We start from the raw sequence: 18,679 nt of genomic DNA on the forward strand, positions 1-18,679 counted from the left end.
GTAATATCAATCAATTGCTTCATCAGACTTTTCGCCGATTATTGCGTTATTTATCAAAGAATTTACAGTAGATCCGACCAAGATTCTCTCCTACACAACCTCAACACTATATCCGAATGGTGCTCATCTTGGCAACTACTCCTAAACATCTCCAAAACAGTTTTTATGAAACTTAGTCGTTTAGAGTAAGATCTCCCCTCATTTTCCCTTACTCAACTAATAATTCTTTAATCAGAGGTTTCCCATTATAAATACCTGGGTGTGATAATTTCTGCTGACCTTCGTTGGAACCTCCACATGGACTATATATTTCAAAAATACCTTCAAAAACTTTTTTCCTTCGTCGTAGCCTAAAATATTCCACCCGCCACCTCTGACAACTTTGCTTGATTTTATATGCAGCATCAATCGCCTATGTCAAATCCATCACCTCTTGTATAGGCCTTGGCCACAAACAATATGGTATAAATAAATAATAAATAAACCACAGACATTCTGTTTAAAGTAAGCAGCTCATGTGTGTAATACATGTATCGCAAATCTGATTCCTTGTAACCTTATGGATGTACAGAAGCACCACATAATAGTGTGCATGCATCGTTTCACATCCATATAGGCAGGTAGCCAGTCTGGCCAATGCAAAGTTGGTTCATCCAATACAATACTAGAGATATATCTCACATAGAGATATCTCTAGTGTGGTGTTGGCCCATCTTATCTTAGCAACATCATGTATTCACTCATTCCGGATAGTCAATACTATCCATCAGACTGGGATTGTGGCATGCTTTCTATCCCAATAATAAAACTTTAACTTTACCGGTGCATGAATCACTGCCTTGAGCATCTATCTGACCTGTGCGGAATCATAGGATGCCAAATCAGGAGTAAAAAAAAAGTTACAGAAAACTTTGGGAAAAAAATATTTTGTGTGTGTAAAATTCAAACCAATGATGTGTTGTGTGTGGGTGGAATAATTTTAAGAAGAAACTAATGCTTTGATGCATCGCATTTAGCTGGGAACACAATCAGATGAACAATGAATAATCTGTTCGTTTATAGAAGAAATGAAGAAATACAAAAGCCAGGGGTAAAAAAATGAAAATAATAACAAAATTTAACTACAGTGTAGACTCTCTGTAACTCAACGCCCCAACAGTATACAAACATGTCGACTTAAGCAGATGTCGAGTTAGCAGGGTTTCGCTCTATATTTTTGTCCGATCATTTTTGTGTACGTAATTATATACATTCAAACAATTCCATTAAATAAAATGCCAATTCTTCCATTAATTTTAATTTGGGGTTGTTTCATAATAGAATCAAAACATATAAAAAATTTACCTCATGAAAAATAATCAAGTATATTTGTTTTTCTTTCTGCAGAGAAAACAAAAATTCTTCTACACTGTTCAGTTTATCCCCCAATTGTTCGGCTTTTCCCTGAGTGCGTAGGAATCGACGTATCACATCTATAGCTTTTAATGCATCATGGCGAGATGTTGCAGACACTTCTTCATCTGAACTATCTGTGTGTGTGTGTGTGTGTGTGTGTGTGTGTGTGTGTGTGTGTGAGAGAGATTCTATTTCTTCGGAACATGAAGCACTTCCTCTTTGATTGATTGTTTCTAGAATACCGTTGTCTTCTAAAAGTCCCGAAGTTACAAGATCAAAGTCAATGTTCACAAATTCATCTTCAATAAAAACACCTGTAGTATTATTTATGCTTTCTCCAAACGCAATTTAAGAGAAATCTTTGGATAAATTATAATTTTCCAAAGACTCAGAACAAAAACCAACATGACGAAAGCAGTTCCGAATCGTGGCGCTCGTGACTGACTTCCACACAGAATTAATCAGTTCAACAGCATCTAAAACAAATTTTTGTGTCCATTCCAACATCCACAAATTTTTTTGACCTGCAATTTTCTGTAAAAAGTTTTCATACTTAGGATAATTGCTTGATCCAGTGGTTGTGAAATTGCTGTTGAATTAAGTGGTAAAAAGCATAATTTTATTGCAGAAAGGTCCGTTATTTTTGGATGAGTGATTTTTTTTATTCAAAATAAATAAAACTTTTCTCTTCTAACATGAAAATTTTCTATCTAACTTCCTCAACCATTGTTCAAAAATCTCTAATGTCATCCATGCCTCTTTGTTGCCATCATAGTCCACAGGAAGAGTTTTAACATTTTTAAAGCACTGCAGGTTTTTGATTTTTCGTTAACTAACGGTTTCAATTTTTCAGAACCATCTGAGTTTGCAGCCAAAAAAACTGTCAAACGATCTTTGTGTTTTTTTTATACCTCCTTCGCATTTTTCTTCTTTGAAGGCAACAGTTTGGTTAGGAAAAGGCGAAAAAATAAATCTGTCTCATTACAATTAAACCCATCTGCATCTTCATACCCTTCTATCATTGGTTTGAGAATATCATTATTCTAATTTTCACCGGTTTTTTAAGATGCATATATGCTCTCTACACAAACTTTCCTAAAAACAATGTCATGGTGCTCTTTAAATTGGGTCAACCATCCACTAATCGCAGTAAAATCACATTCATTGAGACTTTTTGCAAAATCCTTTGTTTTCTCTTGAATTATTGGTCCTGATAATGGGATTGAGTGAGATCAAGCAGATTTGAACCACAAAAGAGTTGATTCTTGTACATTCGCTGAAGTCTCATTTTCTTATGCGTTTGATTTCAAAGTTAAAATATGAAGTTCGTGTGGAGCCATTGCATTCACAGCTGTCAATACTCACAATAAAAACTAAATGACATATTCAGCGTCTAACCATGCTTTAGCTCTTTTTCTTTTACTCCTTTTCCAAGAAATCGTAAAACTGAGTTCCACCGAAAACATTTTTTGCAACAGACAATATCTAAACTCCCAATAGATAAGATTTTCATCCTTATTGGATGTTGACAATATCCCCACTTTTTTTTAAACTATGAAAAGACTGAAAGACCTTTCCTGAAAATGGCATTAAAATAATAAGCCGGCCAAGAAGTATCAAACATTAAAGCAACCCCTCGCCACATAAAAGGGACCCATCATAGAGAACAAAGAAACAAAGGATTGTTGAAATACCCATGAACAATGTCAAAAAATTCTTAGAACTGATAACGCACAGGCAATTGTAAAAACCAGTTGTTGACAATATCCACACTTTTTTTTTTTACCATGAAAAGAATGAAAGACCTTTCTTGGAAACGTAAATAAAATGATAAGCCAGCCAACAGGTTTCAAACATTCATTCTGCACATGCACACTCCCCCCCCCCCAATGCAAACAAGGGACCCATCATAGAGAACAAAAGGATTCTATTCAACAAGAGAAACAAAGGACTATCCAAATACCCATGAACAATGTCAAAAAATTCTTAGAACTGGTAACACAAAACCAATTGTAAAAACCAGTCGTGGTAAAGGGTCAAAAATCGTAGTTGACTTAAGCGGAGTAAGCCAAAGATGTGTCCATTTAAAGAGGTTTCCCTACATTGAAATTAGTATTGTGCCAACCAAGGGAATGATAGATGTTAAGTTATCTGGATAGTCGAGTTATCCACGTGTTAAACTATCAAGATTCCACTGTACCAAATTGCCCATGTTTCACCATATTACTACCTATGGCGCATACAAATCTACAAGTTTTCCGGGGCATTTTACTGGTATATTTTACACGCTGGAATGTCACACATGGGGGCAGTCAGTGATGTAACAATTGCCAATTATGCTGGCCCTCAAACAGAGAGGTTGGCCACCACTGATATAGATGAAAATAAACTTTAAAATTCTACACACACAATGCACATTCATCCTCAATACGAGCCTCATAAGTAAAGCAAGGATTTTGCATAATTCTTTTTGGGAATTTTATGCGATAGCATTTTTTCATGATTTTCGGTCACCTTGAGGCATATTTCCACATTTTTAATGAAAACGGTTTTTCCCCTCAGGCATCTCAATTTTCTACTGAAAGACTTATACAGGATGAAATAAAAGGATTGGGTTTTGGTGTTCAGGACATCTGTGTACATTCATCATATCAACATTAACGATTCCTCCTTCCCTTTCTTCAAGCTGGAGATAAAATTTTCAAGAGTAGAGTTGCTGCAAGCTAATCTTGTATTCTTGAGATATCCCTTCCTACTGTCTTCACCCCTCCCCCCCCCCCCCTCCAACAATAGCATGACAGTAAATTGATTTATCATCCCATTGATTCTGGGCTGGTTACACGGGTAAAGAGGCCTGAATATTTTCACATCCTTCACAGTTTTCAGACGAGGAAGTAGCCGGTGGAAAGGGGTTGGGGTAACCTGGAGGTCCATCCCAGGATTCCCCTTTAATGAGTCTGCTTGTGTTCAGTGTATATGAATGATTCTGTGATATACATGTGGACATAAGTAAACTGAAGAATTTCAGTCCAAGCAACCTTTTTTAAAATGGTAATAATTGCATGAAAATTCCTCATTCTCACGATATTTTACAAAAATTATTGTTACAGAACATTTTTGGTATTTTTTCGAAGCTTCATAAAGCATATTTTCAGTTTTTAGAGAATATTTTTCGTCTTTTAGGGCATAAATGCATTTTTTTATAGAGCATTTTCCATCAGTTTTAGGCCAAAAACCTTGCCCTATACATATATACAAGGCAACATACAGCAAAATATAAGTTTCGTGAGAGAATTAATAATTTAAACTTATAAATAAATATATTTTATTTACATGATGTGAATTTAACATCATTTAACATCATTTGACTGTTCTCAATCAGATGATGAATGAACTGATTCTGATGAGCGTGAATCTTTGCTTTGTTGAAGAGCTTGGTTTGATAAGAGGAGATTGACTGCATTTTCTTTGTCTAGACAGATAATTCTGAATACTCCTAGCAAATATGACAATTCTAGTCTTGTTAGAATTGTTTTCTTTGCTTAAAATTCTGATGACAATTGTAATTATATCAAAAGATTTTTCCTACAGAAAAAAAAAAATTCTACAAGGTTCAGAAAATATATTTACCTTTCCAGGCACTTGAAATTTCTCGGACCATTCTGAATCGGGCAACACTTCTTCGAGTTCACACTAACAAATAATATATGAATATTTAAAGTGAATGAAAACTTACAATTTTACACAATAAACTCTTAACAGTATAGAATAGAATTGACCTGTATAGAATGCAATGATAGTTGCGATGATAATACCTAATATTTAATTTTACTTTATTTGTTAAAATATTTTCAACACTTTTTTTTGATACTATTTACTATTTTTCAACATTCACAAAACATTTACTCATGATTTTACAAATAAAAAAATATATACACTGTTTGCTTATTACTTCAACCTTTTGAATTGATTTATAATTGCAAATGTTTACTAAACTGCATTCAATATCTAAGTTTGTAGCCTATATTTTCAATGGCATACATGTATATGTGTGAGAGTTATGGCCAAAGCAAGAAACTGACCAGTTAGAGAACTGGCCAGCCAATATCCAAAATTCAGGCTTTGGCCAGCCATTTGATGAATGGGCTACAGATCCCTGGCCAAAGAAAAGGTATGATTCAAGGCTGTTCGTTCCAAGGTGTATTTTTAAAAAATATATAATCATGGTTGGCTATGGCAGCCCTAACGATCATAGCCAGATAATACTGAACATTTCTAGTAAATATGACAATTCTAGTCTTGTTAAAATTGTTTTCTTTGCTTGAAATTCTGATGACAACTGCTGGCATGGTACCAAAAAATTTTTTCCTAAAGAAAAAAAATTTATAAGGTTTAGAAAATAATTGGAATATTGATACATTAGGGGTTTGATATCTGTATTATAGGGTTCTCCAGCCACTTCAGGCCAATGTCCAAAATTTCACAGAATTTCGGACGTTGGCCACATCAACTCATCGGCCAGGGCTTTGGCCGTAACATACATCTATATATATAAAATTGATTTTCTGTCTGTCTGTATGTTCTCTATACAAATCTCCAATTTTAGATCGATCGTCGCCAAATTTCGCATATATACCAAATGGGGCCTGACTTGAACGATAGGCTACTTAAAAATTTCGTCAGAGCAGGGCAAATGCCCCAAACAGGCAAAAAACTGTCGGGCAACAATGGTTTTTGGGCCTGAACAATCAGTTTCAGAACGTTTACTTTGATTACTGTGGTTCCCTGGCAATGCGTTTCAGACGTGTATATGCCTTTACAATGGTTTGTTACTTCTTTAATCCTGTTACTATATGAATAAACACAAATACAACACCACAACAGGCAAAATGCCCAACGAGGTGGCTGATAAAAACTAATAAAATAATAATTTATGCCTTTATAATGCTTTGCCAAATTTTCAGTACCCTCAGTAATGAGGGTTTTTGAATAGAAGTCATAATCATCATCGATTTGAGGGTCAGGTAAAGGGTGATCCTCATAGAAATCGGTGTTAAAATTGCCGATTTTAGCGTAGAAATGTGGAAATTTATTGGGATTTTCTGCCACATCAATAATTTAAAAAATTGTATTGAATTCTCAATTTTTGAAATATTGAGTTCGCTTAGAGATATACGAATCCCAGGAGATTAAATATGAAATAATTAGCTGGACCTACTTTTGAGTTGGATATTCATACAATAACATTGATTTCAACTATTTATTTACATCTTCTCAAGCTCGAAAATGAAAATGTGTCTGTATTGTCTTTTAATATTCAACTGCATAAATTCATATAGTTTAGGATGTTTTTTTAAAATTATGGGCCGTAAAATACATCGAAGAAATTCCACAGCTTTAATTAAGCATTTTTGGAAGCTGAAATAGGCAGATGGATAACCTGAAGTTCAAAAGAACAGAGAATCGAAATACTTAGTGCCCTTAAAAATGGAGAAAAAATATTCATTTCTACCTTTCTTTAAATCTAGATTTGTTTCTTTCATGAGTCGTGCTGGAAGTCGCCATTTTGGTTAACTTTGATACCGTTTGCATGTCCGTCAAAGAAAGAGAAAGATATCGCATCGACCAAAAAGCCTCAATAAAGAAAACCCGGGCAACGCCAGGTATTACAGCTAGTATATATACCAGGTGTACAAGTATGAAATGCGGATTTTTTTTTTTTTTAAAAACACGTTAAATTCGGAAGAATGATAAAAAGTGCTTTATTCAAAGTATGCCCCATTGCTTGTATTACATTTCCCCCATCTTTCCTGAAATTTGTGAATACCACACCAGTAAAAATCTTCCCCTTTTGCTGCGAACTATTCATCGAGCTATTTTTTCACATCTTCGTACAAACCAAAGCGCTGCTCAGAAAGTGCGTGACCCATCAATGCAAACAAGTGGTAATCGGAAGGAGCCAAGTCTCGTGAGTAAGCCGCATAGGGTAGAACTTCCAGCTGAGTGCTTCCAACGTGCCGCGAACCGCTTTTGCTGTATATTGACTAACGCCCAATTGCTCTGTGAGTTGTTTTTGTGTCTGTGTAGTATCATCTTCATCCAACAATGGTTCCAATTCCACATCTTTTTTTGGGGGGGTTTTCCATGTTCCTTGTCTGCAACATCGAAGTCGCCACTTTTGAAACACCGAAACCATCATTCACACGTATCTTGCGATGGAGCATGTTCACCATAAGCTTCTCGAAGTAATCGATATGATTCAGCAGCAGTTTTCTTCAAATGAAAACAAAAAAATTAATGCTGTCCGCGAATGCTCTTTGTTCAATATAACTTTCGACATATTGACCACAACAATACAATACTATGCACCCACTTTTCCAATTTATCACTCGTGCACATCTGACACTTGTTGATGACACAACAAGATGGCGCAGTGTCAAATCTTTATAGCACAAACTGCATTGGTGCACCATCTGTTTTCTGAAATCCGCATTTCATACTTGTACACCTGGTATATAATCAGTATCACCTCGGGGGTATGTTATAACCGAACTCGACTTTATATCGATTGATATATATCAACGAACCCTGGTGCCAGTAAAATACAAAATCATCAACAATAAGTTAAACTGAAACAAATTTTACTCATGCTTAAGGACTTTTCTCTCAAAGTTTTCTGCTTGAAGCATCTCTTTCCTAGTTTCGGCCCTGCTTGTAACCTATAGGTGTGGACCCAATACCATGATTTGACTGATTGCAAAACTTAAAATTCTACCATTTACCCTACAGCTCTTGAATTGTAAGATGTGCAGATAATGGCATAAGCTTAAAATACTGCTCTGGTGATTCATAATATCTATATACTCATATAATACTGCCTGGGGGATTTATAATATATATGTATTATAAATCCACAGAGCAAATATTTTAAGCTTATTTGAGCTAGGTGATTTGAGAAGTGTATGTTATAAGCGAGACCTTGAAATTAACTTATTTAGCAGTTGTATACATGCATAAGGTGCATGTATTACGTAGCACTTAATTAAATTTAATATAGCATGAATATACAGGGTGTTTGAAAAGAATCATCCGATTTTAAAAAAATCATAACTATTCAGCTTTTAATCCGTTTTGATCAAATAATGCATGGGTAAAAAGTGGGGTAAATCTCAGGTTTCACGCAGTTGCTGACAGGTAGCACTAACGCTCTTCCTTCAGTGTTTGTCAAGATGGCAACTGCACAACAGAAATCGTTTTGTGTTCTAAGCTTCGCAAAGTGTGAGTCCGTAACAACTGTTCATCATACTTTTCATTGACAATACCTTGGAGTTGAACTTCTTACCGCTCAGAGCATAGGCGATGGTATAAACAATTCCAAGACACAGGTTGTCTGTGTAAAGGAAAATCCCCTGGCCATCCCGGCATGTCAGACAAAAATGTGGAGAGCATCAGACAGAAAATATCATATTTTCATTTTTGAAGAAATTTGGGTCTTTTTTGTGAGAAAACTTCAAGATATCACCAGCATACAATGAAAGTTGCATTTTCGGTAATTTTTTCATTTTTAAATTATTTTTTTTTAATTTAATTTTTCATTTACTGAAGAAATTTGGGTCTTTTTTGTGAGAAAACTTCAAGATATCACCAGCATACAATGAAAGTTGCATTTTCGGTAATTTTTTCATTTTTAAATTATTTTTTTTTAATTTAATTTTTCATTTACTGAAGAAATTTGGGTCTTTTTTGTGAGAAAACTTCAAGATATCACCAGCATACAATGAAAGTTGCACAAAAAAAGTCTTCTTTTTTTTTATTATATTTTGCTAGGGTACTCATTTTGGTTCAAACAACCCACGGTTCTCTTACGAGTTGAATGGTGTCACTATCCCGGATGCAACTAGGGTCACCGATTTGGGAATTCTCATTGACGAGCGACTTAGGTTTTCTGAACATTGTTCAGCGGTGGTCAAAAAAGCGAATAGAATGGTTGGTCTCATTTTCAAAAAGGTCTCTTCGCGTTCTCCTAAAGTCATTCTTCCGCTTTTTCGAGGATTAGTTTGCCCTGGACTAGAGTATGCTGTAAGGTTTTGGAGACCATACCTACAGAAGGACATAGAATTGGTTGAAGGGGTGCAGAGAAGAGCTACGCGTGTCCTTGTTGGCACACTGGGCTTGAGTTATGAAGAGAGACTTCATTTTTTGAATATGTTTACATTGGATGAACGCAGGTGTCGAGGAAATATGACCGAAGTGTTCAAAATTTTCAATGGGATGGATAGGATGGACCATGAACTTTTAGTACACCGCCAATCGACTGCTTTTACAATGGGACACCAGTATCGATTGGTGAGGGACAATGCAAGGTTATGGTGTCGCAGGGAATGTTTCTCTAATAGGGTTGTTAATAAATGGAGCTTACCCCCGGAGGTAGTAAATTGTAACACTATTGACACGTTTAAAAAGAAATACGATAAACATATTGGGGTAAATCGAGAAGCTAACTATTCTTAGAATAAGACAACCATAAGTATTCTTTATGGGCATTGTATAATATTTTATCATGTGTATATATTGTTTATAATTTGTGTTAATTGCATTTTTAATTGGGTTGCTGTTTTTTTTTTATAATATGACATCCATATTTTTATGGGCATCTTTTTATCAGCCACCTCGTTGGGCATTTTGCCTGTTGTGGCGTATTTGTATTTGTATTTTTGCAATATGTTATACCCAAATTATTTTCTTGGTCAAGATCATTCTTTTGGTATGTTATATCCACAGTGTACGTTTTAAGCTGGGTATGTTATAACAGATATGCCAAATTTCAAGGATTACGCAACTGTATGTATGTTATATCCACAGTGTATGTTATATTTAGGGGTATGATATAAGTGTACTCGATTGTATATCATGATATATATTCAATATTTATTTTGAAAACATCAGGACATATGGTATTTTCAGTAGAAAAATGGTTTGATATTTTCATGGGTACACTGATTTTTTCATCATAAATTAGTTTATGTGTGAACAAACAGATTTCTTTAATATTCAGTTAAGAATGGTCTGGCATTTTCAGTTTCATATTTTGAATTAGAAATTGCTTTCATATTTTCAAGGATGAAGCTGATATTTTCAATGGTCTGATATGCAGAATGTGAATATGCATTCTTAATGATTAACAAGATTTGTTTTAATTAATAAGTAGTCAGTTAATTTTAATCAAGAAAATCAGATTTAAATAAAAGAAATCATGATTTTTTTCAAACCCTGCATAAAAAGCTTATATCGAAAATATATAAATATATAAAATTGATTTTCTATCTGTGTGTATGTTCTCTATACAAATCTACAATTTTCGATCGATTGTCGTCAAATTTTATATATATATACCAAACGGGACCTGACTTGAACGATAGGCTACATTAAAAGTGCATCAGAGCTGGGCAAAAAACTGTCAGGCAACAATGGTTTCTGAACCTCAACAATCACTTTCGGAATGTTTACTTTGGTTTTACCGTGGTTCCCTAGCAATGCGTTTCAGACATTCATATGCCTTTAGGGGCTATTCAAGTATTACGTAAGCAGATTTTCAGCCATTTTTGACTCTCTTCCCCCCCGTCAGTAAAATTTCGTCATCAGCTTAGAATATTTCATATCTTCAAAAAGTGGTGGTTGGTGACGTAAGAAACCTTCAAACCCCCCCCCCCTGTAATCAAAAGTCACCAAATCCAAAACCCGCTCCCCCCCCCCCGATGCTGACGTAATACTTGAATGACCCCTTACAATGGTTTGGAACTTCTTTAATGCTGCCAGTATCATGTATAATAGTTTATATGCTAATGGTAGGCTTGTATTATGTTTATGCATATAATGGTTTATCACTTTTTTCAATCCTCTAAGTAATTCAAGAAAACCTGGGCAACACCGGGTATTATAGCTAGTGTTTTATATTACAAATACAAATACAACGCCACAACAGGCAAATTGCCCAACGAGGTGGCTGACTTAAGAACATCATGGATCCCCGAGCCATTTTTTGGAGGCCCTACCTACTACTGCTACACCACACATGCACCCCGCCCACACACCCCCCGCGCGCGAAACCCCCAACGAATCGGTACATGCGGGAATGTGCGTGTATGTGTAGTGAAACCTGACGTGAAGTTTTTTTTTGTTTGTCTGTAATGCTTGTTATGTGTAGTGCTGCCATCTGCCACCAGTTTTTCTAACTATGAGTGAAGTGATTGAATGATTTATTGTTGTAGGACTGTTGCTCTCTGTGGCGAGACTTTTTAACGGGGAGATCGGCTCACATTTGCGCCTTGAAGTTGGGAACCACAGAAAACCAACTTCAGCCGACCACCACTGTGGGGTTCGAACCCGGATCCTCGCATCGCGAGTCCGTCACTATAACCACTCGACCACCACAGCGGCCAGTTGTCAGATGGAGCCAGTTAATGTCAATAGTATTTAATTGTTAATTGTGAAAAATAAATAAGTTTTGTGGAAATGGCTTTGTTTTCATTTTGCTGTCTTGCAATTTGGATCCAATATGAATCCGGGAATGAAATGAAACTTGTTGCAATCGGATATTTTTGATATTTTCAAAAATATTGTGATATTTACAAACCCTGACTGGCACACAGTTGGCAGTATGTCTTTAATTTGTGATCAGTTGATGTTAGTTCTCCAACTTTATGGTGCAAATGTGAGCGGTCTCCTCATTGAAAAAATCTCTCTATAATAAGCAACAGACCTCTCAACATTTAAATGCACACATATTCACCCATCTGTAGTTTATGGTTTAGAAGATGTCAGCATCTGAATGTATATGATACATGAAGCTCACAAATATTCACTGTTAGGTTACACAAAAGTATTGTTACAAAAATTATTTAAATAGTGTTTGTTTATAATTTATTATGTCATTTTTTGCCTGCAAATAGTGTAAATAGTCATTATCTTATGTGAAAACCAAAATATTGAATTTTCCTGTAAATTACACCAAGTTGGCAATGAACTTGGTGAGTTTGGTGCAACGCTAAAGTCACAAAAGAAAGAAACCGCAGAAATGTACTAAGAAGGCTGGAAGTTTCTTTAGGCTTCACTATGTTTTTTCCCTTGTATATATAAGCGTGCGCCAAGGAGAATGAAGTAGTTCAGGGGTTCTCAAACTGTGAGCTGTGGCACCCTGGTGTGCCTCTGTCCTTAGTCAGAGGCACCACAGAGTGATGACCATGACAAATATTGTTTCAAAAATATTCTTTGTTACACAGTTCTTCAGAGCTGGCGTATAAGCACTGAATAAGGAAAAGAGGTGCTGCGAGTGAAAAAAGTTTGAAAACCACTGGAGTGGTTGAAGAGAAGAGAAACAAGCTCTTGTGCATGATTGAGATGTCATCTTTCAGGGGCTCTATGTTTAGCGTGTATAGTCAAATAACTGTTAAATTAGCTGGTCTAAATAAATTTGTGATGTCTTGCATTTCAAGGACTTGTGTGAGAGACATTATCCAGAATAGTATGTTTCTGACACAGTCACTGCTTATTTTAATCACTGATCATTTTTGTCACACCAGTTATTTTTTGCACACTAGGTATAATTAGATCAGGACCTACAATTTATTGTCGATTCCAAATAGCATTTTGCCTTTTTTATACTCACTGAGAGGTTGGTGTGCTATCCCCTCAGTGTGGTCATGTTGCTGCTGCTTCTGTTGTACCCCTACAAGTTTCTGACAAGGACAAATTAGGTAATGAACTCGCGAGAGAAATGTATCTTATCAATCCGGCTACTATGCCTTTTTATATTTTGAAACGAAAATGGCAAATACCTGAATTTCCATGTTGTGTAAATATCATGTTGAAGGTCTGCTTGCTCTCTGCTGAGACACTTTTTCAAATGGGAGACCAGCTCACATTCACACTTCAAGGGTGAAAAATTGCAGAAAACCAAGCAGTGTTGGTCTTCAGCTAACAACCGAAAACGGGATTTGAACCTAGATCCTCACAATTACAGTCAAGCACAATGCCCACATGACCTCACAGTGAAAATTCTTATCTTTACAGTGTATTATTTTTACTCCAGTTTGCTTATTTATTCAAAGCTTAATATAAATTGACAACATGGTCTTCTGAATATATTCTATTATTCTGTGGCCCTTACTAAACTTTGCCTTCACATGTATGATGGAAATGAACCAGACTCTAACATTCAAAAAGTTGGTGTTCCTGAGTTTAATGGCATGCTAGCTAATGAAGGGTATACTGTAGCTATGTGCCAATACTGATTAGCCTTTTACCAGCCAAATTCAGGTATAGATTGATTTTTATAATTTTTTCCTTTTATTTCCCCTTCTAATGCATCAATTTAGACAAATCAGTGAAAAAAATCCTGAACAAAAATTTTTCTGTATGTTTTTTGGACTTGCCCACAGCCACAGAAGCATGAAAATTAAAAACAAAAAAAAAAAATTCTTACAAACAAGTGATTTAAAAAATTAAATTGGCAGCATATGTGTTGAAATGATTGAAATTTTTGTTTTAGAAATTAAGTTTTGAATCTCACACCTTCAGGAAAAAATAATAAAATGCTTTTCTTGGGCCAATGTTCCCAAATATTGGCCATTAAAAGGTTAAAAAAGATACACAGATATGGAGGGGGGCCTCTGTATCCTCCCCTTCTGAGAAATTGTATTATAGACATATGCAGGAGGGTGGAGGTGAACCTCCTCACCATTCAAACAGCCTGTATCTGCTTATACAGTATTAAGGAACAAGGTGTGCACACTCACTACATTCATTCTATATGGCCAGGCGTGTTGCCAGCTTCTGCACAACACCTGCATCCATTCAGTTTGATAGTGGGGAGGGGAGCAAAATCAAATTTCCCACCTTTAAAATGAAATTTCAAGTTAGGAACTTCTCTATTTACTAAGATTAAAATTTTGTTTTCATAATTATTGAGGTAGTGGATTGCATTAAATACTTCATGGCAGATTAAAGGAATTGTGATTCCGAAACAGTTCAATACTTTTACCAGAGGTTTATAGAATTGAACCTTCATGGTAGCTTTAAACAAAAATCAAAAGTTCTTTTCTTTCTTTTAATCTTTTTTTTTTTTGTCAATGAACGCAGATAAGACACACAAAGTATGTTTCAGGTGACCAGTCAACTAAAACATTAAGAAAAAATATAAAAATTTTATCCATTGAATTGATAATTTTTTTCAATTTTAAGTCTTAGGGGCCATTCAAGTATTACGTCAGAAGATTTTTAGCCATTTTTGACCCCTTCTCCCCCTTTGGGTCAGCAAAAGTCAGCGAAACACTGCCCCCGTCAGCAGCTTAGAATATTTCATATCTTCAGAAAAGGGTGGTTGATGACGTAAGCAACCTTCAAACCCCACTCCCCCCGTCAGCAAATACGAAACCTCTCCCCCCCCCCCCCCCCGTCGATGCTGATGTAATACTTGAATGACCACTTATGACTAAGAGCAAAAACTCATTCTTACTTCTAACATATTACCAGGATGTAATCCTTCTTCTTTCTCAACAGACTCTTCATTTATTTCTTTTGATGCTGCAAAAAATATAAAAGAAAATTCGCTAAATATGTAAATCTATCTTAGCATCTAGATTGGCTGATAACATTGGCACTGATCCAGAATCATTTTTCAGGTATGCTGATAATGAATGTATGGGGACAGTGTTCCCCTTCTCAATAGAAGGTTCTAGGTGTGAGAATGTAATTCAATGCACTACGAATATAAGCATTTGTAGTGCATTGAATGACTTTTTTGCATCAATCTTCAATAGAGAAAGTGATATCTAAAAAACTGGTGTACCATGGGATGTTCTCAACAAGATTTAAGTGGAAGGTATGGAAGTCCTAAAACTTCTTAAATACTAGCACTAGAACATGATATTTATCCTAAAGTTCTCAGGAAATGTGCAAATGAATTGCTGGTGCCAGTTCCACATATTTACAGGAGCAGTGTTACTGAGGGCAACAAAGCAAAACATTTTGCATTGTTTTGCAGTTAACTGAAACTGCTTTGCGGTAAAAATTCCTTTATAGTGTTTTCTATGCAGTAGAGCAGTGTTTCTCAACTGCCGGGCCATGACATCAATCGTACCGGGCTGCAAGAATATATTCATTACCCTTTCATTCCTCAAAGCATTTCCACATGATTAACTAATTGGTTTATTTCACCATTATGGAAAATATTATTAAAATTTTTCAGTCTAAAAATCATAAAAGGGTAAAGATGAAAAACCTTCCTATAGTTCTAGGACAAAAGCTTCCAGCTGCAACCGTTAATTATAGGAATTCAGGGAATCCCTCTTCCCCTATCGCACTGAAAATCACTCGTTTTGTTCCAAGGCAGGGAAACATGTGTCTCTGGTCACCGCCATATTTTTAATTGTATTTTTTTTTCTTTTCGTAATTTTGAGTACCCGTCATCATAAAACCCGAACAATACAGCAGGGGAAAAAATGTTTTCCACTCTCGGTCCTTCTTTCCTGAAAATATTCTACTGCTTCAGGGCTCTCTGTTGACAACCAGATCACCCTGCTGTTTGCATGTTCACTATTTGCCATTATAGGCACCACAGAAAATGTCCCGAAGACAATAATGCCATGAGAAAACTTGGTATCTATAGAATTCCTTGGAGACTGGAAAAACATCTGTGCTACTCGCCAGTAACCAAGCCGCGTAACTTAAAAGGGGGAATAATTATAAGTGATTGGGAATTTCCGGGCGGTAGAGCCTCTAGCAGTCCTACTATAACGATGGAGTATGTAGTCACTTGCTCTCAGAAAAGAGCGAAGTATTTTAGATATGTGTGGCAAATGTCAGCGACTAATCAGTGAAGCACCCGCTACATTCAGAAAATATTGTGTTTTCAATCTATCATCAGGGTGCACATAAACTACTGGTGATAACGAATACAGTATTCTTTACAAGAATGAAGTGAATTACGTAAAGAAAGTTTGTTTAGATTTTTTTCCAGTGACGTATTTTTCATTTTTGTTCGAATGATAAATTTTTGAAATTTATTAAGTTACACAATTTAACACAAGCCTCGATTGTGAATATACCAAAATGAGTGTTTCGCCCAAAACTGAACAATTTTCTGCTTTTCAGCTGAGTTACAATATACAAAATTTTTTTATATCATTACCTTCTTTCTAGCTAAGATTATATACAAAATTTGATCATAAAATACATTTTACACTAAATTATTAAAAAAGTGCTAATTAATAAGTGTTGCATTGATGTCAGCACAAATAAATTTAATTGCCCACAGTGAATGAAAGCTTTGTATCATGCAAACTATGTGAAATTATTCGATAAAATTGAATATTAAGACGTTTTGATTGATTTGCGATCAATTGCATTTTCTAATGAGGCAGAAGCGCCGAAACGAGAATTCCATTTGTCCAGTATATATGGGCTCAACCTCTTATGCCTGAGAGGGAGTGATGCGTTGCATTGAATATTCATTAATTATTGTGGCACTCAGCCCCCTTGTAAAATTTATTGGGGCGCTCAAACAGCCTCAGTACCCAGGTTCCAGCGGCTATGCAATGACGATGTTTACTGCAGTTGCTGATGAAACTGAGGTACACATGTGTGTATCCCACAAGGCAGAAAATTTGCCGCATACATTGCAGAAGAATCAGTGTCAAAAGTGTGTAAAACACTGTTATTGCATATTTCCAATTAGCCGAGCACTTGTTACAGAGCAGTGTAAAATATTCTGCTTTGGGCATGTAGGTGGTCTAAAATGGTCCTAGTAAAGATATAAAGATATGAACTCAAATTAATTAATTTCAAAAAACTCTTTTTAAACAGCATTCTGGCATACAATGAACACAAATCAATCAAAAAAAACCCTTTTTAATAGTCAGTCTTGGCTCAGGTGTGAAGAGGGTAAGTATAACATGTTATGCTTGATTGATTTTAGCATCGAAATACCGCTAAAATAAGATAATTATTTAGTGAGTAGCAAATTAAGGGCAGACGGAAAAAAAAACAGAATAGAACCGATTCCCAATGCATTACCTATGTTTTCATCATGCAAAATATCGTCCATTGCTATAGGAATTATTTTCTCAGTGCCAAAAACCAATCACACATTATTCTGAAAAAAATTAATAAAAGGACAAAATCAAACTCGCCATTTGCTATATTCATTTCATACCATAATGTTTTCAATACTTTAAATCTAGATATTCTGAAGCAATGCTTGACATTCATTATGTATTTTAAATATTTCAGTACCTCATGTTCAACATGTAAAAAATACTGATGCTCTGAACATTTCTTTTTTAATTAAGGCTTGTTTACACGTGCTAATCAAAAAAAAAATTTAGTCAGAAATTAAATTAGAACTTAATTTCAAGCACATGTAAATAGTGTGTGTTAAGTTATAAAGTTGTAACTTCAAGATTTAGTGGTAAAGTCGACAAGTAGAGTAGAATCCAGTCTCAAGCAAACAGACATTCTCTGGATATTAAGTTAAGAACTCAGAAAGAGAAGTTATCTCGTCTCTGCAGGGAAATCAAACCCAGGTCCTCTTGCAAACTGGGCAAGTGTGCTATTAGTGTCATTACCAGTTTAAACTCTGGATACGCTTTCTGCATCTGTGGAAATTTTATGTCTGTTGGAGTGTAATGATAACATTTCACCCACATCTTTTTCCTGCTAACCAATACGCCAGACACACTTTTCAATTCCTTATAACATGCATTAGTAGCATGAAGCGTACTTGCCTGGTATGCAAGGGGACCCAGGTTAGATTCCCGGAGGAGACAAATCACTTTTCTTTCCACATATTAGTTTCGGCATAACATCCAGAAAATTCACTTTCGCAGTACATTTCGTGCCGAAAAATACCATCTCTTAATACAAAAATGCCAACTGGGGTGAAAATTGCTGTAGTTAAAGGAAGGCTGCTATGGAATGGAATTATAAGGAATTGAAAAGTGTGTCTCTGGTGTATTGGTTAGCACACTTGTTCGGTATGCAAGGGGACCCTGGTTCGATTCCCGGAGAAGACAACTTCACTTTTCTTCCCAAATATTAGTTACAGCATAACATCCAGAAAATTTAATTTCTCAGAAGTTTATATTATTTAAATAGGACTTTTAAACTAACTTCCAGTAATTCTGTGATTTCTGTAATCTGGCATACCCTGGTCCGTGGGCCTCCACAAGGGGAGGGGGTGACAGGGCTCCAGCCCTAGGACCCGGGACAATTCTCATCATTTTTTTGT

General features: G+C 35.7%; 1 protein-coding gene across 3 annotated transcripts in view; it reads right to left on the bottom strand.

Moving 5' to 3' along the window:
- The window catches only part of LOC149083349 (uncharacterized), a 148,463-nt gene that overhangs the window by 127,396 nt on the left and 2,388 nt on the right, over positions 1-18,679 (bottom strand). For all 3 annotated transcript variants that reach the window (XM_089236597.1, XM_089236598.1, XM_089236599.1), the window contains exons 2-4: positions 17,467-17,545; positions 14,909-14,976; positions 5,026-5,088 (exon numbers count right to left, since the gene is read on the bottom strand). In XM_089236597.1, the coding sequence (XP_089092723.1) occupies positions 5,026-5,088; positions 14,909-14,976; positions 17,467-17,497 (162 nt within the window). In that variant the 5' untranslated portion in view covers positions 17,498-17,545. The remainder of the gene's footprint in view (positions 1-5,025; positions 5,089-14,908; positions 14,977-17,466; positions 17,546-18,679) is intronic.

This window comes from Pholcus phalangioides, unplaced genomic scaffold (genome assembly GCF_987345545.1).
Source record: "Pholcus phalangioides strain wild (caught in Gottingen) unplaced genomic scaffold, Ppha-v1.0 ptg000009l_1, whole genome shotgun sequence".
Lineage (NCBI taxonomy): Eukaryota > Metazoa > Arthropoda > Arachnida > Araneae > Pholcidae > Pholcus > Pholcus phalangioides.